The sequence below is a fragment of the Sylvia atricapilla genome, chromosome 17 (assembly GCF_009819655.1).
Source record: "Sylvia atricapilla isolate bSylAtr1 chromosome 17, bSylAtr1.pri, whole genome shotgun sequence".
In the NCBI taxonomy this organism is placed as follows: domain Eukaryota; kingdom Metazoa; phylum Chordata; class Aves; order Passeriformes; family Sylviidae; genus Sylvia; species Sylvia atricapilla.
This window is the reverse complement of record NC_089156.1, coordinates 3,912,811-3,939,804: the sequence shown is the minus strand read 5'-3', so window position 1 is coordinate 3,939,804 and position 26,994 is coordinate 3,912,811. Positions and strand designations below refer to the sequence as shown.

Sequence of the window (26,994 nt, the reverse complement as noted above, 5' to 3'; positions counted from 1 at the left end):
TGGCTCATGCAGGGTCTGGGCCTGGGTGAGGCCGCTTTCACAGCACATCCCTGCTCACCTGGGCATGGCCATGTCAAACAAAATCTCTGGCCCTTCTGGGCACAATGTGAAAGGAACATCTGGGGGTTATCATGCTATTTCTCCTTCTCTGCCTACTGTGGGAAAGGGAAATGGGGCTTGTTTCCACTAAGATCATTATGGGCTGTTCTTTCACCTGTCCAATGAACCAGCTCGTCCAGCACAGCTCCAGGGTGACAAGACAGCATCTCCTGCCACTGTGGAGCACAAGGAGGGGCAACTACTTGGCTGGCTGCAGGATAACACAGCAGCAGCCCTGCACTGGGGCCACAGGGCATCCAACCAGTGCCACAGGTCATCTTCAGGAGAGGGGAGTAGCTGCCAGCCTCCGTCACCACATCCCATTCCTGGATTTGCCAGGGGATGCTGGGAAAGAAGGCACTGAAGTGTGGTGGCTGGTACCAGTGCTGTGCTCAGGCAGTAGTTATAGGGAGCTCTTCCAGCTCAGGCCCTTGGGTCCTAGAGGCTGAAAGTTAGAGCCAGGACATGGTTTGGAACACTGAATGTGACAGGAGGAAGCCAGGGTAATGGGTTTTAGTAAGAACAAGCATCATTTTTCAGTCAGAGAGTAAAATGGTTTGTCTGTACTTTTCACATGATGATTCCAGTGGGATAACTCTGCCTTCACATGGGTGGAGCTGGGATTGCAGCTGGCCCTGGCTGCTGGGAGGCTGCCTGGCTGCTGGGCTCTGACCCCAGTTCATTCCCAGAGCACTTCTGGAAGAGGAGGAATTCACGCAGTGCTGTCCAAAGGCAACAGGATATGCCTGCTCAGTGCCCTCTCATGCTGCTCCACAGCCAGGCTGGAGCACAGCCCTTGCCCTGCTATGCTCTGCCTTTCCCCTACTCCAGCACCTTTTCCTTCACTCCCTGCCCAGGACCAGCACAGCTCACTGGTCTGACCATGCCCTGCCAACCAGACACCTCTGGTGTTTTGGGCATGGGGCAGATAAGCTGCTGCTTGGGCCACCCAAGAGCTCTTCCACACCTCTTCTCCCTGGCAGAGCCCGGAGGGTGAGCTCTTGGACTCTGACCCATACACGTGGGGGTCTTCTGCAACAGCAGCCTGGGGAGCTGAGAGGTCTTTTTTATCTTCAGTTAGGGAATGGAAGGATGGGAATATTTATTTGCTGGAGCATGGTGCTCACCTCAGCCAGGGACCAGTCCCAGTTCAGCCACAGCTTCAAAAAGTGTCCAAATATGTGTTCACAGAGCGTGCCTATCCTCATGTCTCGGTTCCTCAGAGGAGAAGAAGCGAAGCTTCCTCCCCTCCCCAGCCCACAGCTCCCCGCTCAGGCCTGGCTCCCGCAGCGAGTCCTGCACCAGCACGGGCAGATCCTCCCCCGGCTCCAGCCGCTCCCGCTCCTCGCACCGCAAGGCCTCTCCCAGGTACTCCCGAAGCAGGTCCTGCTCCTCGGGAAAGAGGTAAGGCCAGCTGCAACGGCTGTCTCAGTGACCCTGGGCAGTGGCTAGCTCTTGCCAGCTGGCAGGCTCCTTGCAGGGGGAGGTGTAAGAGTTTGGGGGATGCCTAGGGATCCACAAGGCTTGGGGTGAACTGGCCATGCAGAGCTGGGCTGAGACCCTGGAGAATGGGACATCTCTTCCCCCTCATGATTTGGAGTAGACTGGTACAGCCTGACCCTCCAGCATCTTTAATTCCCTTATGTTTTTTTCCTATCTCCAGGTCTTCCTCACGTTCCCCCAGCTATTCCTCCAAATCCTGCAAAAAAAGTCCTGGGAGTAGGAGTTCAAGGCCTCGCCGGAGCCCCAGTTACTCCCGCTACAGCCGTAGCAGGTACAGCTGTACACTCGTGGTATTTCCTGTCCACTCGTGTGGTACCTGCTGCCTCACACTCTCCCCCTGCCTCCACCAGTGTCATGGTGTGTACCTGCTGCTGTGAGTGGTAGCAGAGCCCAAGGCTCCAGCTGGGTCTGCCTGCACAGCCAGCAGCCCCTGCAGCAGGGCTGCAGCCCCTGGCAGAGAGGGATCTGATTGCAGCAGGGAAAGACACTCTCCTTTTTAGAGTCACAGCTCTGACCAAGAGTTGTCAGGCCCGGGGAAGTGCCCCAGCTGTGAGGGCAGATACCAGGTACCCTCACAGCCCTGCAGAGAGAAACACAGTCCAGGCACCTCTACTGCCTCCATACACCATAGAAAACAGTCTCACAGTTCAACCCTAGAGATGCCTTTGGCAGGTTTTCCTGGTAGCACCTGTGCTGCTGTGAACATTTTGCAACCTCAAAATCGTACATTCCCGGGGTCGATTTTTGCAGGCTTTGACAATCCCTGTGCTGGTGAGGAGAACACTTCCTGCATGCAGGGATCAGGCAGGCCCTTGACCTGTAACGTGTTGCTTTGCAGATGGCACTGAGCAGGGTGTATGAAGTCAGCCACGCTGCACAGAAGGGCCTGTGCTGACGTGTATGGGAATTTAACAAAAGAGAAAAAACCATAGCAACACCGGCACTCCTTCTGGCGAGGCTTGCGGAGCCCTGCAGGGCTACCAGGCCCTCTGCTCACGTGGGGCCTGCTGGCAAGGCTGTTCCTGCCAGCTCCAGCAGCACGGCCAGCAAGAGCTAAATACAGACTGCACCCACAGACACAGGTCCCTGGAAGCCATTTTAGCTTGGCAGTGCAAAGCCACTGAAATGCAATTAGTAGTGTCCAGTCTACGTGAGCGCTTAGAGGTAACGCCACCACAATGCTCAGAATTGTCCCTTTTGGAGCTGAGCGTCCTCTGCTCATCTGTGCCTTCGTAGGTCGTGTCCTCCCCATCCCTGACCCCCCAAAAAGGCCCTGCAGTGACAGTCCCCGTGCTGTGCCCTCCGCAGGGACCGCGAGCGGGAGCACAAATACAGCTCCAGCGAGAAGGAGTCGCACCGGGAGCGGCAGCGGCGGCGCCGCTCCTACTCGCCCCTGAGGAAACGCCGGAGAGACTCTCCCAGCCACCTCGAAGCTCGGCGCATCACAAGGCAAGGGGATGCTGTCCTGTCCTTTGGAGACAGGCTCAGCTGGCACTTCCCGGGGGGATGAGGGCTGTCCTTGGGTCCCAGCCCTTGCCAGAAGAGGTTTCTCCAGGAGACCTGTTTCCCTGAGCCTGATCAGCAGGCCCTTCCACCCCTCCCCTAGAGCTTGGGGATTTCCAGCTGGAGGCAGAGGGAGGATGGAGAGGGTCTCAATTTACAGTAGCTGAAGGGAAAAAAGAAGATGAAGTCAGAGCAGGGACTCAGGTGCCAGGAGCATTCCCTCACAGGCTTTTTATTTCACCCTGCCCTGTGGCAGACGTCCCACACTGGAGAGAGTCACCTATTGACTAACCTTCATGCAGAGGGCTCTCTGAGACAACATCAAGTGGAGCCCAGCAGACTGAGTGGCTGGGACATTCCCCAGGGCTGTGGGGGTGGGGTGGTTTGAATCCCAAGGCCCTTCTGTCACCTGATCTCTTTTTCCTTTTAAACAAACACAGTCACATTTTTGGGAGTTTTGTGCAGAGTAGACAGTGCCTTTTGGAGATTTTGGCAGTCAGCCTGTCCTTGTGCTACTGGTAACCCACGTCTCTCTGTCCCCACAGTGCCCGCAAACGCCCCATCCCCTACTACCGTCCCAGCCCCTCCTCGTCCAGCAGCGCCGGCAGCTATTCCTCCTGGTACAGCAGCTTCAGCCGCTCCCCGAGCCGCAGCCGGAGCTACTCCAGCTACCGGACGAGCCGGAGCCGAAGCTGGAGCAGCAGCCGGAGCTCGGGCCCCAGGAGCAGCCGCAGCAGAAGCAGGAGCAGGAGCTATGACTCAGGAGCCAGCTCCGACAGCCTGCGTCGTTAGGGAGTGCCACTGCTGGCTGACAGCGGGTGCCGGCGTCACCGCCACATTCCTGGCATTCTCCGCTTCCTTCCCACCTACCCGGCCATCGATAGCAATCATCCCCGATACTGACGTGGTGGCACTGCCGGGTGCCCCTTCCCCGGTTCGGAGTAAGAGCCCTGGAGCGCCTGGTGCAGCCCCTCCTCCCCAGCATGGGGTGGGTGGATCAGCCCCAGCTGCCCCGGCCAGGCTGGAAGAAGGCTCGGTGCTTTATAGAGGATCTGTCACGACAGACCTGCTCCGTCATCCTCGATGCTCCCATCTCCCCATTGCTACTGCTCTCCAAAGCGTTGCCAGCAGGTCCAAAGGAAAGAATTCTGCTCCTTGCTCTTCTGACAAACCAGGGACCAACAAATTAACTTCTGTTGGAGACAGACTCAGCTGGGGAAGGAGTTTGCTGGAAAGCTTCAGTGATGGGGGGATGGCTGTCCCCACCAGGGCAAATATCAGGTCCTTTGGGTCCCTCCTCCAGAGCTGCTGCCCACCCTGCAGAGAAAATACTTATTTTTTGCCAGTCAGCCAGTCCCTGCTACAAATAGAAGGCTAGAAATCCTTCCTCACATACTTCCTGGGGAAAAAAAAAATGCTGTTTGCTCTTTCTCCTGCCCTTTCCTACCAGGCAGCAGCACCTTTTGCAGGGTTGTTTTATACCTGCAGCACTGAATTGTTTGCAAACCACCTGCCGAGGTCTGAAGCAGACGTGTGGCTAGTGGAGTACAAGGCAGAGGGGAGCTGGTGCTGTGCTGTGCTCTGAGGGCCAGGCCACATGTGGGAGACAGGGGCCAAGGGTTTCCCTTCTGGAGGAAGCCTGAGACAGTTTGGGTTTAGGTTCTTCTTAAAGGGAGTGTGTTGCTGGTGGGACCAGAGAGAAGTGCAGGGATGGCAGTTGTGGGGTGCAGTCAGAACACACAGGGTTAAAGGGCATTGCAAGTGCCAGGGGACCCCAATTCCCCTTCCTCCAAACACGCAGCAATTTCAGGCAGGATTCCAGGCAGTCATTCCTCCTTGAGCCCCTCTGCTGCCCTGGGGCAGGATCAGCAGCACAGCTGCAGGGCTGGTGCCAGGCTGCAGCATGATGCACTGGTGCCCCAGTTTGTTACTGGGAGGCTGGAGCAGTGCAGGGGGACAGGAAGGGCCCCCCACTAATTGCCTGTTTTTCCAGGGAGCCACAGGCTGCCCTGGGCCCTGGGGTTTTGTCTCCCTGCCAGCCCAGCTGCCTGTGCAATTACTGTGTTTTGCCGGGTAACAAAGGCTTCTCCCAGCACAGGCTGAGCTGGTGCTGAGGAGTTTATTTCTCTTACAACACCTGGGTGCTTAGAGACGCTAATTTGGGCTTAAGACTTCCCTCCCTCCCTTTTTCCATCCCCTCCCCTTCCATCCTGCACGATTATTAACGAGTTTGGGCTTAATGAGTCAAGGAGGTGTGTGTTGTTTAAGTGTTACAGAAAAGGGCTGAGTGGAGCCACCATCTGCAGGAGGAGAGGGGATAGAAAGGAATGCAACCCACCCCCTATCTACAGAATTACCGACAGGCCCCTGGCAGCCAGAAAAGGGACAAAGCAGCAAGGGGAGGAAGGCTGAGTGCCACGAGCTGCTGTGGTGGAACTGGATGATCGCCTCAGCAAGCCTATAAATCTATTATCTGTTGGAAAGTACGGCAGCACAGCCAAGGATTACACCTGGGTGGAACAAGAGGAAGTTTTATGTCAGGGACTTCTTTCCCAGTGTCTTTCCTGGTGCTGGTCCCCCTGGTCCTGTGCCTTCAATGGCCAAAGCTCCCCTTTTTCCCAGACCCTCATCCCCCACCTTGCTTGCTGCAGGCAATGTGAGGATGAGGGGGCTGAGGCAGAGAGCTGGGCACTGGTATGGCTGTGGCTTACTGGGGATGTGTCCATCTTCTGGAAAGACCCTTTCTAAGACACAGAGAGAAGTGCTCCTGGTAGGGCTGAGCAAATGCTCCAGGGCTGTGGTTGAGGGATCAAAGACAGGATGCCACTGCCTTCCCTCCTGTGCTGGCCCCAACAGCAGCCTCTTGGCCACCTTCTGCAGCAGTCTCCCTCTCAAAAGGGCTGAAAACCTCATGCTTTTTCCCCAAAGAGTCTCTCCCAGTTTGATGCTGAAATGCCCCATCCTTCTGCTCCCTGGGAAGATCCAAAGGCAGTGATGGGACCCCAGACCTCCCCAGCTCTACCAGTGCTTCATGAGCAGCCTCCTGCCCCTCGGCACCCCATAACGCACACACGGAGCTGTAGCAAGGAAGCAGCGAGCCCGAAGATCCAAAACGAGGAAAGGAAAGAAGAGGGGCTTTGTGCAACTAGTGTAAATACCAAACTCACACTGACTGGAGTCCTCGTGGCTGGGGACAGATGATGGAAGCACCACACCAGGCTTAGCAGCATCCACCCTCTGTGGGTCAGGAGATGACCCTGAGGGTTGTGTGGGACTGATGACAGCTCCTGCACCCGTCCAGCGGATCCCTACATCAAGGACTGCCTCTGCCTGTACAGTCCGTGGCAGCTAAACACTCCTGGGGTTTCCCAAGCAGACTTGCATTGGAGTAAACCTCTTTAAAATATTTATTTATTTAATTATTATTATTATTATTCTATTTTTAATTGTATGTAAGAATGGACCAGTATTTATTTATTCTATTTTTTTTTTTCTAACGTTAAGTTATTTTTGGATCTGTTTGTTTGTTCAAATGTATCCATGCCGCCGGTCTCGTGTAAGGTTTACAGCTCTGGCCCCTCTCAGTGAGGTGGCCGGAGGAGTGACAGTCACTCCTGCTGCCACCGTGTCCCTCTGCGCTCTCCGGAGCAGGGCGGAGAGCTCGGGACGGACAAAGGGACGCAGGGCAGAGCTGCGTGTTTTCATGTCGGAATCTCGGGTTTCTCATCAGATTTGCGCAGGAATGTGATGGGTGTGACCACAGAAACGGGTCTAGGACGTGTCGGAGGTGACGGCGAGGGTCTGCTGGCCGGCCGAGGTGTCGGCAGTGCCACCAGGGAAGTGTCGCCTGCGCGCTCCGGCCGGGTGCCAGCTGGCCCCGCGCTGTTTGCCTTGGCTCCGCCGACAGCGCTCAGCCCGAAACCCGCCTGCTCCGCGCAGCCACCGCCGCTCTCCCCGGGAGGATGCCGTCGCCAGGACTCCCCTGCCGTGTTTATCCCTGCGCACTGACCCACCCATGGGAAAACAAAAGAGATGAGACTGTGAGAGAGCGATCCCTGCGGAAGGTCCTTGCAAAATCCAGCCTCCGGTGACGGACCTGAGCAAGTCTGTGTGTGTATGTGTGCGTGTGCACATGTGGATATACATGTGAGTTTCCCTCGGTGTTATTTATTTTTTAACTTATTTTTAGTACAAGCTTTAGTACACCCTCCCTGTTAGTGGACAGATGGGGTTTCTGTGGGTTTGCGTGAAGCTGTGAGTTTTTCTGTCTCTGTGCCTTTTGCCAGTGCTTTTTTATTATTATTATTTTTAATGTTGTTTCTCTCATTCACTGCTTTTATGGATTTTTGCTCTGCATCCAACCTCTCGGATTGCTGCAGGTGCTCTCTGCAAAGAGCAGGTTCACCTGGAGGAAAGGCAGCTTGGTCATTTTGGTGTTGGTGAATCACTGCTGTGGTCAGACACACAAGGGGTGTTCAGGGCTGGCCACAACGTCAGGATAACACCTTGGCTGGTTTTTGGAAGCCTTGTCTCACACTTAAAGGCTCTTTCCCACTCATGATTTTGAATATTCTCACAAGCATCCCTGCTGCCTTTCCCTGGCAGAGCACGTCACAGCACTCACTCCCAAATGTCTCCTTGACCCTGGAGTCATCAACTCACCCCATTCACTGGACCTGCCTTGGCTCTGGGTTTGTCCCCCCAAGGGAGGCTTGTCCAACCTCTCCCAACTCCAGGCTCCAGAAAATCCAATACCATTTCTGCAGGTTTGCTGGGAAGCAAAGATGAGGGATGTTTCAAAGCACTGTTCTGTTCTTTCTTCATTGGTTGCAGCACTCAGCTGAGCTGTGCTTTATGTTGACTGCAATTTTTCTCAATGTTTTTCTTGTTTTGGGGACTGAATTTGTACCAAACTTGTCTGCAACAGCCAATCACTGTTATTTTGCTATGCATTGTACATATATTGAACAGGCTGAGAGGACTTGGCCTCTATTTAATATTTATTTCTTCTATTTATTGAACATTACTTTTAAAAAAGCTATTTGGGTCGTGCTGTTGAGTCCATGAAGGCAGGAGCCTTTGAAGTGTTGCCAGATATGTTGGAGAGAGAAAGGCAAATTTGGCTCACTTGGACCTCACCACCAATATTTAGAGAGGAACCTCACTGTGATGGAGATGGGCAAGGCAAGGGAAACCTCTTAATCTCCTTGAACCAGCTTCTCTTGACAAATCACATCCCCCTGGAAAGGTGTGGGGAATTCCGAGGTGACAGGCCAGCTCTGGTGGAGGAATAACCCTGCTCCTCTTTCTCTGCCACATGGCATAGGGCTGCCATCACCAAAAAAAATCCCTGGAGTTCTCTGGTCTCCCAATGCTGGTCCCCTCTTCCCTCTGGGGAATGGGCACACTTGTCACCTTTTGCATCAGTGATGAGGAAGGGGATAGGATGGAAGTGACCGGCTGTGGTCCCCACCAGGAAGAGAGGATGTCCACCCTGCCCCATCCTGAGACCCTCGTGCCATGTCCTGCTTCGCCCCCTTCCCCAAGCTTTGTGCCAGCAGCTTTGCCCTGATGTGAGCTCAGTAGCCAGGGCAGGACTGGGGAGGCCTCCCCTGTTGTCTCCAACATGAGCAGAGCTTGCTGCAGGCATCCTCCCCCAGCTTTGAGAGGAGCATGAAATGTGCTGAAAATCCCACGCTGCCCCGGTGTCGCTCCACCAACGCCGCAGCCGCTGCTCTGCTTGCTCGGGTGGGAGGTGTTTGTGCTCCTTGGGCAGAGCTGCCTGTGCTGCTGCAGTGTGGACACGGCTCCAGCCTCAGCAGGAGAGGGACCATTGCTGGGCTGTTCCCACAGAGCTGGCCAGGAGCTGCTGGGTGCTCAGCCTCAGGGCTCTCAGGGTAGTGCTTTGAGAAAAGGGCAGTTTCAAGTGTCTAAGGGAAGACTTTGCCCTCCAGTGTCCAGTGGGGTTTTATTAGCTCTTCACCAGAGAATAAATAATTCTCATTATTTTGCTGCTACCTGGCAGTTTGCACATGACTGGGAGGGTCTCCAAAGCAACAGTGTCATGGTCAAGCACCCTAGCTTTTGGGCTATTGCCTAGAGAACAACACCCTCACCAGCCCAGGGCAGCTCTCCACCTTTGAAACCCAGGGAATGAGAAGAAGATTTTGAAGAAAAGCCAAGACTTGAGAAAAGCTGTGAGGGAAATGGTGTTTCTGTTTCCACCCCCAATGACACCGGTGCATCTGTTTGTTTGAGTCCATTGTAAAGCTCCCCTTGCTCTCCATCCACATGTGTTCTGTATCCTTTTGTCTTCCTGGGTGTTTGAGTTGTTAGCCTGGTTAGAAAAAGGTTCCAATAAAGGTTCGGACAGTATTTCCTTTGCATCATGTTCCTTTTGGATGCAAGTGCGTGTGGTGGGATATTTCGGGTTGTTTCAGCTGCTCTGCAGGGAAGGGCATGTGCCTCCACTCCAGCTGCCCAGGACTGGCTCCTCAGGGCACTGACTGAAGCAAAAACAGTTGTGGGCTAGTATTTCTGGCAGTTCTCCTCTCCCTGCTGGGCCAGGCTCCTGCTGCCCTTCGCCAGGCCCTTTGGATCCCCCCACCCTGTTCAGGCACTGGGAATCCAAGCCAGAAATGTGCCCATCTCTCCCTGGAGGTCACACTGGGCTCAGCAGTGCTCTCCTCGGGGCTGTGCCCTTCCCTTCCTGCACAGCCCTTGCTCCAAGCCCTGCACAGAGTTTCCGCACCACAGGGCCCTGCCATGGTCACCTTCTCGGCAGGAGCCAGCGGCAGTGGGGACTCTCCAGCACCCTGGAAGCCCCCAGGGGAGCAGCAGCTCTGGGCCATGTCCCCATGCTCCTCAACAGGGCTCAGATGGGCACTCAGGAAAGGTCTGGACACAGCACAAATGGATCATGGGGACACGGGGTCACTGGGAGGAGAAGCACGGCTGCAGGGGCACTTCATGTTTCCCAGAGCTGATGTCGTGGGGTGGCTCGGTGGTGGGAGGCAGCCGGGCGGATTGGAATGACAACAGGAGCTAAATTGGGATGGCCCAGAGAGGGTGAGAGCAGGCGGGAGGAGGGGACGGGGTGACTAATCGGGATGAACAAGGCGACAGAAAGAATTCCTGGCCGGGAAGGGAGGATGGCCTGCAGCTATGTGGGAAACTTGGGATGGGGGATATTATGAGGCTCCTGGAAACACGGTAGGATCGTGGGACTGCCTGAAACCACCTCGGGGCTTGTCCCTCTCACCCCGTGCACTGGTGTTTGCCCAAGGGGGTGCACATGCTGCTCCCCAGCCAAGCTGAGGTGTGCCCAGCTGAGCTCAGCTGTGTGTGGCAGTGACCCCCAGGACTGTCCCCGTACTGTCACCCGCGGGCACCAGGAGCCCCTAGCCAGGCAGAGGCAGCCCTGCAGGACAAGGGAATGAAGTGGGATGATCAATGCTTCTATCAGCAGCTGCCTCCCCGCACCAGGAGTGCTCAGCTGGCACCAGGAACCTTTCCAGCCATCCCTTCGGAGCCCAGGGAGACCCCTGTGATGCCAGGTGTCTCCGTGCCCGGGGGCAGCCCTGTCCTAGCCTAGGAGAGGCAGCTCCCTGCCCCCAGCGATGCTGCCGTGATTATTGCCACGGAGTGACCAGCGGCTGCATCCCTGCGTGGCCTGTACTGCATTAAAGGCTTCCTGCTGCAATTACCCCCATCGAGTCCATTAGAAAAATTGCAGATGCTGGAGAGAAGGAGCATGATGCAGAGCCAGGATGCGGCACGAGGAAGTGGTTCCGTAGCCGGCGTGACCCTCATTGATGACATCCCATCCTCCAGCACACCCCACCGGAGCCGTGCCGGGGTCACCTCCATGGGGACCCGCTCAGTGCCGGCCGTACCCCCGCCTGTGGCCGGGCTCGGGGCCGTGTCTCCCGGGCGGATGCCGGCTGGGAGCTCCCCCTCCGGTGCTGCTGCCGCGCCCCTTCCCACAGCCCGCAGCCCTCTCCCGCCGCTGCCCTGTCATTATTAGGCCGGCCGCGGCTGTGATTAGCGCCTCGCCCTGCCCGCACCGCGATTGCGGCACGGCCGGGGCATGCGGTGGGGCGAGGAGGAGGAGGAGATGCTGAGCAGCGCCATCAGCGCTCTGCCTGCTGCCCGGGGTCCGTCTCCTCCCTGCAGTTAGGGGATGTTTCTCCGGGCCCAGCTGGTGCAGATGGCCAAAGCAGCAATGCTGGAGAGGGTCATCCTGTCCCCCTGCCCCACACTCCCCAAACACCGCCCCTGGGGTCCCACGGCGCTGGGGGCGCCGGCAGTGACCCATTTCCCGGTACAGTGGGACTCGGTGCCGTGGGGACACGTGGCTTTACAGTGAGGGGAGCTGGTCAGCCCCACCACGGCATTTTTAACAGGTGACACCGGGGTGAAAGCAGCCAGCCCTGAGTGAGCTTGGGGGCTATTTTGGGCGGGCAGAACAGCAGGCGGGGGCGGCAGGGACTGGGGCAGCTGCCGAAGAAGCGCCGTGGCCCCGTGGCAACCGGGATCCTCGGGCTGGCAGGACAGGTCAGCTGCCACTGCCCAAATTCTCCACGGCTGTTTCATCCTCTCCAAAATACTCGGCTGACAGGGCAGGGCAGGACTTGCAGAACGCACACCCCCCTCCTCTGAAATCCATATAAATAGTACTCGCCCAACGGCTGGAAGGTTAGAGAAGTTTCTGGGCTCCAGGCTCAGGCATTTATTGCAGCTCTCACCCAGGAGCAGCAGGGAAAGTTGCACATAAAGTGCTGGAGAGTGAGAAGTGAGAGAGAAGCTTTTTAATCTCAGGATATTTGGGTTTATTATTTTTTTTTTCTCTCTCTCTCTCCTGACAAGAAGTTTTATATTCCCCTCCCCGGTCCTGGGATCGCAGCCAGACAGGAAGCGTTTTCTCGCGGCCAGAGCTCCCTCCGTCCTTCCTGCGCTCCTCCGGCTCCCGGTGATTCAGCCCGAATTGATTTTCTCATCGTCCTTCACCTGGTGCCGGGAAGGAGGGACCGTCCCCGCGCTCCCACGTCCCACCCGGGGTGGATGCGTCTCCTCCGGGACAGGCTCCCGGGGGAAGTTTGCAGCCAGGAGCAGCCACACAGAGGCTGAGGCTCCGTTGGAGAGCCCCGGGGACACGCTCAGACCCCTCCGAAGGAAGCCATGGCCGATAGCCAGATGCCCTTCTCCTGCCATTATCCCGGCAGGCGCAGCCTCCGCGACCCTTTCCGGGAGCCCGGCCTGACCTCGCGTCTGCTGGACGATGACTTCGGCTTGTCGCCCTTCCCCGGGGATCTGACGGCGGACTGGCCCGACTGGGCTCGGCCCCGGCTCACCACCACCTGGCCGGGCCCCCTGCGAGCCGGCCTGGGCCGCACGCCCCCCATGGCCCCCGCCTACGGCACCCACTTCGGGGGGTACCCCGAGAGCCGCAGCCCCGCGCCCTTCCCCCGCGAGCCCTGGAAGGTGTGTGTCAACGTGCACAGCTTCAAACCCGAGGAGCTGACGGTCAAAACCAAGGATGGCTACGTGGAGGTGTCAGGTGAGAGCCAAGGCAGCGGGGAGGTGGCACTGCCAGCTCAAGGGGTCGTTGCAGAATGCCAAAATCGCCTTCATTTTAAGGCGGTGGCAGCAGCCCCGTGCTTGGGAACAGGGGAGGGCTGTAGCAGGGCTTTGGGGCATCTCCAGGGGCAGTTTGGGTGTCACAGGGGGTATCTGGCTCACAAGCCATGATGGTTTGCTGCCAAAAGGAGAAAGGACACGTGTCCTTTGGGGTAAATCTCCCTGCATTCTGCCCTGGCTGGCAGCACCCTGCAGCGAGCGGCCAAGAGGGGCCCCAGCTCCGCTCTGGTTAATTATAGCCAGGGTGAGGTCGGCACGGAGGGAGATTCCCTTTAAAGGGACAGAGGGAGAGGCTGGGAAGAAGGGAGCAGCTGCTCACAGCCCCCAGCCCAGCCCGGCTCTGAGTCGGCCAGAAACACGTCCCTGAAAAGTCAGTTCATGGAGGGAACAGTGGGTGTGGGGTCCAGCACTTTTGTGACTGCCCTCGGTGTCCCATCAGCCTGGCACTGACATTTCCCATTGTCCCTAGGTCCTCCGGGCTGGGGTCACCAGGGAGGGCTGGGGGCTGGCACCTCACACAGCTCTGGGTGTTTATCTGGAGCTCACTGCAGCACAGGGGGAAAGCCAGGGCTCAGGGGGGTCCTGGCAGCCTCTGGCTGATGCTCCAGGAACAGGGACCCCCAGCCTGACAGAGCGGTGGAAAGGATCCCATCCGGGGGAGTGGGGCCAAGGGGGATGCTGCCACCTACAACGGTTTTATATCTGTTTATTTTCTTAAACCCCAGCTCTTGGCAGCCTGTGAGACCCCAATTTTCTACTGGAAATGTGGCTGTGCTGTGTCTAGCATCTCCTTGCCCACATGGAGAGGCTCCCTGAGCCCTCCCCGGAGGAAGAGTTTGCACTGGGGCAGGGAAACAGCTGCTCGGAAAACTTTCTGTTTGGTTTAGTTGTTGTTGGTTGTTGGGGAAAAGATAATCTCCTGGTAAGGTGCTGATGTGGGGTGTTGGCCTTCCCTGCAGGCAAACACGAGGAGCAGCAGGTGGAAGGAGGGATCGTCTCCAAGAACTTCACCAAGAAAATCCAGTAGGTACCGGTTGGCCTGGCTGAGCTTTGCCAGTCCCCGCGCCCCAGCTCACACACGCAGGGACTGTTTCCACCCCAAAATCTGCCTCTCTGCAGCACGTGCCTGGCTGGGCCAGGTCACAGAGAGATTTCCCAAGGGAAGGAAAGGAGGAGGAGGCCTTTTTTGAGGCTCTCTGTCAGTGTCCTGCGCGCTCGGGGAGCAGGAGGGGCGCGGGGAGGAGGCGTCCCCCGGGGAGCAGCAGCGCACGGCGGGCTGGCACCAGCGGCAGCCCCGGAGCACATCGCTGCTATCCCCGCATCTCCATGATGTCAGTGAGATCGCTATCGCGTTGACTCATCCGTGCCTCACTTTGGCAACAACAACCGCAGAGGCGAGCCCAGAGGCCTGGCGAGCGCCGGCCGATGCGGGGGGCAGACCCCACCCGCGGGGCTCGCACGGTTAACAGGGAAAAGCATCAAAGCCCAGGGCATGGGAAGGGTTTCCTCGGCTGGCAGCGGCTCAGCTTTGCTTTTCCGCCCTGGAGGAGCCCTGTGCGTGCCGAAGTCCCACGGGAAAGCTGGGGCGAGCCCCGCGCTCGCTGCTGCTCGGCGCTCGGGCTCCTTTTAGGGGCAAGGCTCGCGGCTGACGTGGGTGAGACACGGCCGGGATTTGCTCCCGCGCCGCACCAGCGCCTCTGACATCCCGTCAAACACATCTGCCGCGGAGATTAAACAGAGCTCCCACGGGGGGCCAGGAGCCCGCTCTAAATATCCCCCGCACATTCCCAGGCGCTCCGGTAATACCGGGGGCTTTGCCGGGGCGCCGGCGGTGCTGCCTCGGCCCCGCTGGTTTCCCGAGTGCTGGCGGGCCGGTCGGGATCCAGCGGGAATGCAGCATCCTCTAACCCAACCCTAACCCGTGCCATCTTTCCTGCCCCACCCTGCAGGCTGCCCTACGAGGTGGATCCCATCACGGTGTTCGCCTCCTTGTCCCCGGAGGGGCTGCTGATCATCGAGGCGCCCCAGATCCCCCCCTACCAGCAGTACGGCGAGGGCGGCAGCGGCAGCGAGATCCCCGTCGAGAGCCAGGAGGCCACCTGCACCTGAGCAGCCACCCGCGGCCCTCCCGCGCCCCGGCACCCCTGTCCCTTGTCCCCTTCCCCTGTCCCCCGGTCCCCTGCGGCGCGGCGTCCTGACAGGCTCCGGCAGGGTGACGGGTGCCGCTCGCAGGGATGGCAGCACCCGCCGCCCCAGCGGAGAGCCGGGGCACACACCGGCTGCCAGGCCGCCGTCCCTGAGGGGTGTTAGCGCTCTGAGGTGCCGGGAGAGATTTTTTTGTGCCCACGGGGCCAAGCAGAAAGGATGTTCCTCTTTATCGTTTGTTCCGAGTCACCTCGGATGGGATATTTATAACAATAGCAAAAAAGGGCCTGTTCTGGTTGTTTTGTTTTGTTGGGTTTTTTTTTTCTTTAAAATTGACATGGAAACCCGTAGCTCTGTGTCTTCTCCTCCTCCATGAGTTTTGTTTTTTTGTTTAATTACATCTCTGCGAAGGACACGCGTCCAGCAGTGGAGCTTGATGGCGTGGCCTCCATCCTGAGAAATGGTCTGCGTGCTTTGAACGTCGGTTTGGGGTTTTGGTGTTGGTTTTGTTGGGGTTTTTTTTCCTTATTTCCAGAGAGAATTTGTGCTTTTACTTATCAGACCTGAGGAATAAAACCCAGTTGATGTTCTTAGCCTCTGCTTGTCTCGGCTGAGCCAGTGGGGTGGGCTGAGGGAGGGTGGTGGGGATGGAATGTCACCATGTGCCACCTCCCAGCTTGGCACAGGTCATCCCCATAAAGGCAAGGACAAGAGAGATGTGTGGGGATGCCTCTACTGATGGGGGAATACCAAGTCCCACTAACACTGTGCTGAGAAGGCACTGGGCCTGGCAAGGACTGTGGGCTCATCCCATCCTTAGCCCCTCAATGGGGTCAAAAATGTTCTTCCTGCCTGGGGATGCTAAACCAGGCTGTGAGTTGGGAAAGTTGGGTTTGCCCCATCTCCATTTCCATCTCGCCATTCCAGCTCCCCACCTGCAATGGAAGTGGAAGCACTTCCCAGTGGAATGGCAAAGGGCTCCTGCTGAGTTCTGGGCACAGCCTTGAAACCATTCCCAGGGGGCAAAGCACCATTTGCTAACCCACTGCAGTGCCTGGGGTTAGCAAAGCCAAGCCGTGGATGGGTGGTAGGAAATTTTCCATCGATCTGTGCAGCACCTGGAGCCAGGCACCCAGTTTTCCATGTCACCAGGACCTCGGAGTTAAAAATACAGCCTCACGTGTTCCACTGTGGCTCATTGGGGATGTTGTTACCAACAACACCCACCACGTGCTGTAAACCCTGGCCCAGCACCCGCGTGCCACCAAGGCACCCACATCCCGGGTCATGAGGGGGAACCTGGGCACTCTCACCCAGTTTTGCAGGTTCTATTTGCTGGATTAACTTCCAGCAGTTGTTGCAGAGCCCCCGATGGTGCAAAGCACAGCCAGCCCCAAGCTCAGCCACTCTGGCTCTGCCAGGCACGGCTCTGAGCACAGCAATTTTTATGAATAAAATATAATCCTCGAAATATGATACTGACACGGGGATGGAATGCCAAAAAGTCATGAGTCACAGCTCCAGCCCTGTGTCCTTGTGCCACTTGGAGCCGTCAGGCCCTGTGGGTGACACCTCTCCAGCACAAATTGTCCTTCCTCTTCTTCACCCTTTCAAAGAGTTATTTTTATCAGACTTTAGAAAACATATCCCCAGGCCCAACCTCAATTTTTTCCCCTTTCACAGAAGGACCCCAGGGTCCCCTGCTCAGGCCCGGCACCCCGGCTGGATGTCCCCCAGTGGACCCCTGGCTCTGCATCCATGTCTGGCACAGGATGGTTCCCCAAGCAGGGCCGCAGGAGCAGGGGACCAGCTGTGACTCCATAGGGAGCTGCCAGGGGGGAATGAGGCACAGTTGAGTCACTCTCCCATTCTGGGGTATTTGGGAAGGGCCCCAGGCTGGTGCAACACCAGTGCTGGGGCAAAGGGAGCTCCAGGCTCAGCTTTGGGGCTGCTGCACTCCAGCTCTTGTTCCTGCTGATCCTGCAGTTTGGGGTGAGTTTTGTTTTTCTTTAATAGCTTTTTGCTTTATTTGATTCTGCTTTCTGATGAATTCCTTAATAGTGTCTTATAAAAGCTGTTGTAAGCTGCATTAGCAATAATTTCCTAATGGCTGGGGTTGGCACTGGCAATTAGCACTAAGGACCTCTTCCATGGGCAGCGTGCTTGGACCTGTGCAGACAGCAGCTTCCCGAGCTCTTGGATGGTCTGGAGTATCACATCCTAATGAAATAATTGTAACTGAAGATCTGGAGGCTCTTTTCAAGTATGATCTGATTATCCCTGCAAGGGAGGTTTTAAACAAGTAATCGCTACTGGTTTTTCTGCAAGTGCAAAAATCAGTTTGGAGGCACTGGGGCACTTCTGCACCAGCCTCTCCCCCCGTGTCTGAGGAGAGAGGGTGGGATCTGTGCGTTTCTGGGGTTCCAGGGTGAGCAGAGCTGGGGCTGATGGGGACTGGGACCAGTTTGCTCACCCCCTCATGTGTGAGATGTTGGTTTGGAGCCTCCAGCCCATAAGACAGAGCAGTGACATCACATCTGTGGGTTTGGAGCAATTACAGCCCGTCAGGGGGTGTCAGACCACATTGTGGCTCATGGCTTAAGGCCAGCTCTAAAGGACAGACCTGGTGCAGGCTGTGACTGAGGGGAGCATCCTCCAGGAGGGGAGGAGTGGACATTGTTGGGTCTGACCCGGGGGCTGCCTGAGGCAACCCAGGGAGGACTGAGATCTTGGCTGTGCGTTTTGGAACCTCTCTCACACAAGGGAGAAAGGGCAGGATTGTGTTTGTCCCACATGGGGCAGCCCAGCCACCGCAGCACCTCCCTGCCAGCCCTGGCTCAATCATTCCAGGAGGACACTGCTCCCTTTTTTCTCCTGGAGCAGCATTAGACTTGCCAATATCCACATCATCCAAGGCTAAATGGTTTTCACTGCTGAAGGAGACAGAGGAACCATCCTAATCTGGCCTTTCACATGCTGCTCTTGGAGCAACACTGATGCTGCCAACACAGCATCTTGGATGGGGAGGAGACAGGAGCAGGTGCTTGGAAGATTATAATTTTTTCTTTCTAAGAAGCCACTTCTGGTCAAATACACAACCACATCTGAAAGAGCTGGTGGGATTAAGTAGTTGAATGCTGGGCAGTTTGTATTTGGCACTGATGGGGCAGGAGAAAGGAGTGTGCCTGTTCCAGGAGAGGGATTCTGGGGTTGGGGCTGAGGTGGAAATCCAGCAGCTCCTGATGCATCTCAGGACCATGAGCTTGCAAGCTCACCTCTGAGTCCCAGCAAAGCTCTTCTAGGCAGCTGGAGGGAACTGTGGGTGGTCCATGAAGCTTTTTTTGCTTTGGGAAAAATTTTTGGTGATCCCTCCTTCAGCACAAGTGGGTGATTCCCAGTGCTGCCAACACAGAGCTGGAATGGGCTGATGGGGAGGGCTCAGCACCAGGAGATAAGGGACTGCATCATGGGAAACTGGCCTGGGAGGACCTGCTGCTCCAGCTGGCTGCTGTGAGGGGCTGAAGGACGTGAGGAGATAAGGATAAGGTCACCCAAGCCATGGGAGAGCTCCCCAGGCAGCTCGGTGGCTGGAGGCTCAGTAACCTCCTGGCTGTGTCCTGCTGTCTGCCAAGGAAGCTGTGGAGCAGCACCTGCCCCCTGCAAGGCAGGGACACGGGGTAGTGGGGCCAAGGGGTTCTGAGTCCCATTTACATCCCACCAGGGTTGGGATGGGGAGCACGTGGCTCCCAGCAGGGCACCAGCTCCCAGCCTGTCCCAGAGGATTTATTTTCCTAAAATGGAAGCAAAAGCTGAATTGATTTATTTCAGTTGGCAGCATGTGGAGCTGGGTAAGTAATCCACAAGAAGCTCCAGAGCTGTCCAGATCCACTAGGCACCTCCAGAGACCCGGTCTCCTCTCCTGAAAGAACGAGGTTCATGGAATTTTCCAACTGCCCAGTCCCTGTGGCAGGAGCAGGTGGTGGCTGGGCAGAGCTGTGGCCATCCCTGCTCTGGGGAGCATCACTCTCATTAACTCACGTACCCATGGATTGGGACACCCTTGCTGGTTCACCCTGCAGGGATGCCCTTGATGTCTCTCCTTGTTCCCTGTTGGATCATGCTGAGGGGTCCTGGGGTGCCCACAGAGACCCTTATTGTTGTTTCATGGGATTGTTTGTGCTTTCCAGCCCCTCTGGGAGCCTCTGCACGTGCAGGAGCTCAGCCTGACTTCCTCCAGCACCATCCTCCTCGGTCCCTGGGGCTGCAGAGGTCCCCTGCCCCCCCCAGGAAACGTGCAGCTCTCCAGGCTCCCCTTTGGCAGCTGTTCCCTTTCCTGCAGTGACTCCATCTGGGTTTGGTGTAACACTGCTGGGTGTTTTGGCTTCCCAGAGCCCTCTGAAGTATCTCTGGCTCTCCAAGGGGTTCTCACTATTTCTCACACAAATCTCTGCTGCTTCAGTACAAGCCAGTCCCTTTTCCCTGAGAAAATATCCTGTAACTACCCAGGTGTTTCTCTGCTGTAGCTGAAGCCATTTGGGGGTTTTCATGTTTCTCTTTGGGAGTTTCTCCTCCTTTGGAGGTTTTGCTTTCATGAAGATTTTATCTCTACTTGCAAAGCCACTCTCATCTGCTTTATTTTGGATGTCTCCAAAGGGAGCACTTTGCCACGTGATGGCTGTGGGGACAGGGAAGAAAAACTTGGGGGTTTTTTTCTAATGGAAGAACCCAATGTCACAAAAATAACCCACCTGGCTGACCACTTTTCTCTCCCTTCTAAATTAAAGGCTGGAAAGCCATGAAATGGCCCAGCCACCCCTGGGAACAGGTCAAGAAGTTCCTGCAGCTTCACCCCTGCCAGCAGAGGGAAGGGGAGGAGAGATGTCCGTGGGTAAAGCAATGCTGATTATGGCATCGTGTTCTGGATGCTTCTCCCTGTGTCCACCCTGGGAAGGGACTGGGTGGGCTCTGAGACCCTGTGAACCCCCCCGGAGCACAGACCCTCCTGGGTGGGCACTGTGGGTGACCCTGGTGTTGAGCACCCCTGACCTACCCATGGAATTACAGCTGGGCAGCACCTTCCAGGCCCAAATTCCCTGCTCCAGAGCTGCAGCTGGATGAAGTTTTTCTCCTATTTGTTTTCTTTTGTCAGACTTTAAACCCAGTTGCAAACGCTGCTGATAATTAAGGGTTCTCTTGCCATTATTGGTTTCACTTCACTTTGGGTGAAGTGCTGAGGTGCAGCCTCCTGCTTCCAGCCAGATGCTCCCCAGCAAACCCATCCTGGAGGAGAGGAAAAATTTCAGCTTAATTTTGATTCTTTCATACTCCAGCAAAAACCTCCCTATCCGAGGCAGCCTTGGAAACCTCTCCTTATTAAAAGACCTTGAAATGCATTGTAGCAGCCAAGGAGGGTGGTTATGAAGCACAGAAAGCCTGCAGAAGAGCTCATTAAAACAATAAATTACAACTAATTAGAATAAATCAAGCTAAATCATCTCCAGTGGGAAGGTAAAATGAGGTGTGAGTGAGTGGTTTTAATAAAGATGGTGCTAATCTCCAGCTCCCCTTTAAAATGATGGTGAGTCCTGCTGCAGCAATGCTCCTGCTGCTGGGACCAGAGTGGAAAACAGACATGGACAAAGAGGAAAGTGGAGTTGATGGCATTTTAAATTGTGTCCCAGCCTGAGCTGCCTGTCCCTAATTGCAGAGGGTTTGGGGCTAGCACAGCACCCACAGTGGCTCACAGAGGTCGAGGCGTTGGGTTTGCTCACTTTGGGGTTTATTTCTGGTTAATTTGCAATGCACAAAGTGGCTGTTGGGGTTTTGCTCCTCTCATATCACTTCATCACCGCAGCCACAGCAAAACGACTTCTCTGCATAATTAGCAGTGAGATCATCACAGCCGCCTTGGCTCCAAATCATTTCTCCTCCGGTCTCCAAAGAGCTGCTCAAAACAAGGGAGAGGAGGAGGCTGTGGGTGGAGGCAGTGGGATGAGTGCGCTGCCAGGGTCAGCTGGATGGGGCTCTGAGCAGCAGTGAAGGTGTTCCTGCCTGTGGAGTGACAGGGTCTTCAAGGTCCTTTCCCACCCAAGCCATTCTGTGGTCATTGAGCAGAAGGTCTGCGAGCTGCCAAAGCAAAAGGTTGATGCTGAAGAGAGTGAATTTGTGCTGAAAGCACCTGGAGAGGGGCTCAGCTCTGAGCACAGAGCCAGAGGCAGCAGGGCACTGGTGTGGCAGTGAAGGACAGCTCGAGCCTTCCCTGGCTGCCACCTCCCTCCCAAGGATGAGCATTGCTGCTGGAGAAATGTATTGGTTTCATTAAGCTTAAATGATGAGCTCCAGGCTTGATAATGATAGTTAATGGATCTAATATTTTTTGGGGGTGATTATGCTGCTGTATACAGCATGTATATCATTAGTACCCTTCTTTAAACCTCCCTGCTTTCACTGTCACTAATGATGTTCAAAACCTTCTTATGTCTAAACCCAATTAGCTGCCAAGAAAGAGGCTTTGTCCTGTGGAGGATGCCTGGCTGTGCTGGGAGGCAGATGCTGATGGTTTGGGCAGGAGGATGTTGGATTTGGTGGCAGGAGCCATGGGCTGGACCCTGCAGGGGGGTCAGCACAGCCCTGGTGGGTGCAGGCAGTGGGTGAAGGCCTTGGAGCAGCTCTGCTCTGTTCAAAACCCCTTTCCCAATCCCATCCAGAGTTCTGCAGGGGGGTTAACAGCAGTCAGGGCCTCCCCCACACGCTGGGTTTTGTCAGCTCTTGGTTTCTGTAGGTGAGGGTGGTGATGTCAAATGTTCCTCACCCTTTTCCTCAGGGGATGGTGACAGCTGCACTGAGGGCTCTGTTTGCTCAGGGAAAATATACCTAAGCCCAGGACACATCATTCCTCTGTGGTCCCCATGCTGGATGCAGCCAGGTGGAAGAAGGACTATCACCAGTGTCTCCACTGAACCTTTCCATCACCCCTGAGAGGAGGAACCAGGTTTTAGCAGCCTGTGTTTCTTCTCACCCGAGCCTCCTTCCCATCCTCCTGCAAGTTGATTAATCCATTAGGATTAACCTCTCTTTAACTCCTTGATTAGCTGCATTTTAAAACTCACTTTGTTTTCCTTTTTACATCAAGCTGGAGCCAAAAAAAGAGGGCAATTTGCAGCAATACCAATTTAATGCAATTTCTGAAAATCAGGGTGAACGTCAGGAAGGCGTGCTCTGCATTTCAACTCCTCCCAGCAAGCTGCAAGGGGCTCCATCCTGCTGGAGCCAGATTTGGGAGGAACACCACAGAACCAGCATCCACCTGAGTCCCCAGAGCTGGTTTCTCATGGCATGGGGGCAAACCTGAAAGATGCATCCTGGTTTCAGAATGGGGAAACCGAAGCTCTTGATGTGATGTGGGCTTTTTGGTCCCACAGGGATAACCCATTTCTCCACTGGAAATGTCCCCGATTTACCTGAACTGTGCATGGCAGAAATTGCTCAAACACTGATTTGAGCCCTGATCAGGGCTTCTTGCTTTAAGATGAGACAGGATCATAGTTTAGATCCATCCAGGTTAGACCCAGTCCTGGGTTTACCAAACCCAAGTTTAGTCCATGCTCTAACTGACCTACCAGACCCCTCCAAAATCTGGAGGTTTTTGATGACAAAAACTTTGCTTGTCTGTGGCAGGGGTTTGGCTCCGTGTCAGCTCCAGCTTTTCTTATGGGACCTTTCTTTGCCATGCAGGAGCCATGTGGGAAAAAATCACCAATCACTTCAAAAACAAGCAAATCTTCTGGATTTAGACCAAAATCTCTACTGTTCTCAAATGCCTGTCTGTCCCTTCCCAGTGTGTCCCAGTGGCAGGGTGACTCCTACATCCTGGGACTGTCCTGTTGCTGAGGCTGTGGGACACAGGCAGCAGTGGGGATGTGTTGGGGTGAGCAGTGCTGTGGTAGTTAACTCTGGACAAGCTGGCTGCTCCAGAGTTACTCCTGCTGTGTTTATGTGCCCATTAAGCTCTAAGGTGACTGACACCAAACACCTCTGCCCTGTGTTAACCCTTCAGTTCATTCTTGGGGCACTTCCCCTGGCTGTGAATCAGTGTTTGAGTTTGGATGCTTTCAGAGGTGGCTGCCAGGGCTGAGGCTCAGGGAGCTCGGCACAGCCAAAGCTGAGAGCTGGGGTCTGGGGTGTCTTTCTCATCTGGCCAAGGGCTGGGAGTCTTCCCTGAGAATGGGGTGCTGAAGAAAATGCCCTCCCTGTCCTGTGGAGCTGGATTTTTGGGGTTGCCTGCACAGAGCAGCTCTCCCTGCAGTTTTTTTGGGCATCTAGGAAAGGCTGAGAGCAGCAAGGACATCACTGGAGCATTTCTCCTCTTCCAGACTCCCCATTTATAGGATGTTTATCAGGACCTTCGAGATGTCTCTAAGATTTTGGAGCAGTTCAATGTGTTTCTAAGCTATTTTGGGGTGCATGAGTGGGAAATACACATCATGAACACGTGTGCCACCGCCTGCAGCTCCAAGTGTTCAGGCGAGATCTGCAAGGGAAACTTCTTCCCAGCACTGAAGCAAAACAAGGCAAAACCAAGCAGAAATTGGTACAAAAACCAAGCAGAGAGCTTTGCTTTGTAGGACTGCAGCTCCCAAAGCTGGGCCCCCCTGCACGGGTAGTGTTGGAGCAGGAAAATTCTCTCAGGAGCCGTCTGGGAGCTGTCAAAATATATCATAGCTGCTGTTGAGGTTTAAAGAGCTTCACGCTGATGCACAATTTAGGGAAAGCATCTTGCATTTCCATAGATGTACAACAAGATTTTCTGAAATTGCAGTGATATGAGAAAACGTCTTTTAAAGTGGCACCCAGATGGCGGGAGGAAATTGTGCTGTTTGAATTCTCTTCAGATAAATCGAAGCTAAAGGGATGTTAAACATTTTATAGGTTTTTTCCTTCCCCCACTTCCACCACCTGCTACTGAAATGCCTTAGGAAGAGCCATCAAACAGTGAGATCCTTACAGCACATGGCTTGGGAAATGGCTTCATCTGAGGGCATTTAACACCCAGAGATTCCAGAGCCAGCAGGGTCAGGTCAGGGCTCCCCCAGCCCTGCTCCCTGGGAAGGTGCCTTTTGGGACAGGGATTTCTGCAGGGGTTGTCCAAACCCCTTTCTAACAAAGGAGCCATAGGCAAACCTCGGGGGTCAGGGCTCAGCCTCGGGGGCTGCAGTGTGAGTGCAATGCCGTGTCTGGAGCTGTATTTCTCCTCGGAAAGCCACCTCCTGCAGGACGCAGAGACCCTCAAATGCATGAATGTAGCATTTGGCTATAAACCCCCCTAATTCCAGCCATGCCCAGAGCTGTTCTGCCTTAGGGACAGGCTCTTCGAGGTGAGGTTTCGGAGCCTCCCCAAGCAGCAGGCATTTCCCTCGGAGGTGCTTTTTGTTTTCCTGCTCCTTGGCATCCACAGACGAGCAGCATTTTCGCTCCTGAGCTAAATATGTCACTTTGTCTCGTAGCGGCTGCCAGGCTTTAAGCGCCGGCACCTCGCGGAACACCCGGGGGACAAATGCCGGTGATTACACACCGTCCTTACTCAAGGAGGAGGAACTGGGTTTTGTGGCTCCTTGTTTTTGTTTTGAAAGTAAAACGAGCCTGTTTACCTGGCTGTTTACTTAAACTGGGTGACTCACAGCCCAGGAAAGGCGGGCGGGCTGGTTTGGCCCCTCGGACGGGTCCCACTTCCCGGGGATGGGCTCAGGGGACACCGTGAGCAACAGCAGCAAATATTTCAGCCTTGGTTGTGTTCCTGCAGGGGGAATGTGCTGCGATGACAGGGGAGCAGAGCTGGCGTTCCCGGGAAGCCTTTTCCCTGTCCCTCCCTGCTTGTGCTGGTGGGCACCAGGGCCGTGGGAAGGCTCGGTGATGGGCAGCACCCACAGGTCCCCATCCGGGCTGGTCCCCCTGGGGCAGCTCCGCCTCCAGCCCACCTCCGGCCAAGCTATTCTTACATATTCCTTTTAAAATTCTTTCCAGTGTCGTCGGATTCAGCCAACAGATGGGCCCACCAGCAGGCAGGGTGGTGCTCCCCATGGGTGGTGAGGTGGCTTTGTGTTAACAACAAACGGAGGTCACTGCCAGGGCATGTGCTTGCGTTTGTGTAGAGCGCTTCCCAGCCGGGATCTGGCTTAGATTTTGGGAGAAGAGACCCCTGGCCAAGATCCCAGGAGTTTTTTTAAAGGGCTGAGCCTGCAAGGAGCACCTGCTCAACGCCAGCGTGGGCTTCCCGACTCCCAGCAGAGCTGCAGAAGCCACGGGGGCTGGGACTGGGTATTTTTAAACAGCCTTGGCCGGGCAGGCTCTGCCGGAGCGCTGCCTTTTCCTGTTATCTCTTCCTGCAATTACGGAGCGATTTGGAGGCAGCCGTGGTGCGGCTCGGCTCCCGCAGCTCGGGGCTGTGCGGCTCCCGGCAGGACACAGCGCTGCCTCGTTTATCACAGTGTGGGATGCTCAGCAAATATCCCAATCTCTGCTCCAAATTGCTCCCAACGCCAGGTTGTTTTAGAGTGGGGGGGCTGGCGTGTTATCTATTTTACCCCAAACCCAGCTAATAATAGTAATACCGTGGCAGAGCGCTGTTAATGCGGCAAGGCTGTCACTTGTCTCCAAGAATGCGGCGTGTGGCAGTGTTCAAAAGAGAGTCACAACCAGGCTGGCAGCAGCCAGCTCGAGCGCAGGCCGGTCAGGATGTTCTGTAGTGCTCAGCTCTGCTCCCTGGCTGCGATGCAGCGATGTCCTGGCGTGCTGTGGCTTGTAGGGACACCGAGAGCACGGCCCCAGGGCTCAGGAGTGTCTTGTTTTGGCAGAGATGCTGCCCTGAGCCAGGCTGGGCCTGCCTGCCTTGCTGTGTGAGCTCGCTCCCTCCTCAATCAATGTGCTGCTCACAGGGTGGTCCTGCCCAGTGGATCCCAGATTTGGGGGTCAGTGGATGCTAAATGCGTCCCATGGGGTGTGCAGGGGGAGCAGCAGGTGTGTGAGCCCCCGGGCTGCTCACCCGTGCGATGGGCAGATGCTGCATCGCCCCCACCCCTGGGCACAGCCGAGCTCCCGGAGCCGGCAGCGGGAACTTGTAGCTGGAGGCACTGGGCGCTTATCTTTCTCCTCCCTTGTTCCCTTGAAAAAGGTATTTCAAACATGAAAGCAGTGTGAAGACAGGCACTTACACATCTGGAAATGTGTCATGAATGAAATAAGGATACGGGAGGGTTTCTGGTTTTTTTTATCTCTGCTGTGTCTGCTTCACAGCAAGCCATAAACTTCTTAAGAACATAAAAATCTTACTTTTCCTCCCTTGAGCACATACCCAGTGCCTGTTTCCCCCAGCTGCAGGCCCTGTGCATGAGCAGAGAGAATGTTCTCTGCATCCACACTGAGAACAATGCTGAACCTCCTGCAAGCCTCAATAACTCCAGTTTTTTTTTGTGTTTATAATGGAACGGGGAACAGAGAGCTCTGTGGAAGTGAAATGTCTTTCTCAAATCATCAGGTTATTTTTATGAGCATCAATACTTTCTCATGTGTGTGTAAATGCCTCCCCCACACATGTAGCTTTATCTCAAGGAGTGAAATAAAAAAAGCTGGGGATTGAAAGGGAAGCGGGTGAGGAGGCGGTTGCGCTTTTGGGAAGAATCTCTTCAAGGTTCGGAAACAGCGAAGTCATGGTGATAACACGATCTGACAAAACCCCAGCCTCCCTGGGCCTGGCAGGAATGGTGTTAATGGAAGAGCTCTTAATGACTTTCCTTCTATGTTTCCATTCCTCCTCACAAGCCCAGGGCGCAGGCTCAGTGCTGCACTGGGGGAAGTTTTGAGCAGCTCCAAGGAGCAGGCTCTGTGCCTGCTGGAACTGCTGCTCAGTGGCTCTGTTAATGCCCCCCATCCCAGCAGAGACTGAGATGGCACAGAGGGATCTCTGGATTCCTAGCAATGCTCACTTTTCCCAGCTTGCCAATTCCTGGTCCTGCATCTTCCTGCTTCCCTCCTCTGCGAGCCTGGGCCAGGCCAGTCACAGGGGCGGATGGTGCTTGACCCCGGAGGAGTAGAGGGATGTGCTGCATCTTG

At 55.5% G+C, this 26,994-nt stretch overlaps 2 protein-coding genes across 2 annotated transcripts in view; both read left to right on the top strand.

Moving 5' to 3' along the window:
* The window catches only part of SRRM4 (serine/arginine repetitive matrix 4), a 42,064-nt gene extending 37,292 nt beyond the window's left edge, over positions 1-4,772 (top strand). Inside the window, exons 10-13 of the mRNA XM_066331347.1 lie at positions 1,291-1,503; positions 1,763-1,873; positions 2,911-3,051; positions 3,651-4,772. Of these exons, the coding sequence (XP_066187444.1) occupies positions 1,291-1,503; positions 1,763-1,873; positions 2,911-3,051; positions 3,651-3,897 (712 nt within the window). The 3' untranslated portion in view covers positions 3,898-4,772. The remainder of the gene's footprint in view (positions 1-1,290; positions 1,504-1,762; positions 1,874-2,910; positions 3,052-3,650) is intronic.
* A 7,018-nt stretch (positions 4,773-11,790) lies between these two features.
* On the top strand, positions 11,791-15,482 carry HSPB8 (heat shock protein family B (small) member 8). The gene is made up of 3 exons (XM_066331357.1): positions 11,791-12,664; positions 13,704-13,767; positions 14,694-15,482. Exons 1-3 carry the CDS (start codon positions 12,286-12,288, stop codon positions 14,851-14,853), a joined length of 603 nt encoding a protein of 200 aa, XP_066187454.1. The 5' UTR covers positions 11,791-12,285; the 3' UTR covers positions 14,854-15,482.
* Positions 15,483-26,994: the final 11,512 nt, after the last annotated feature.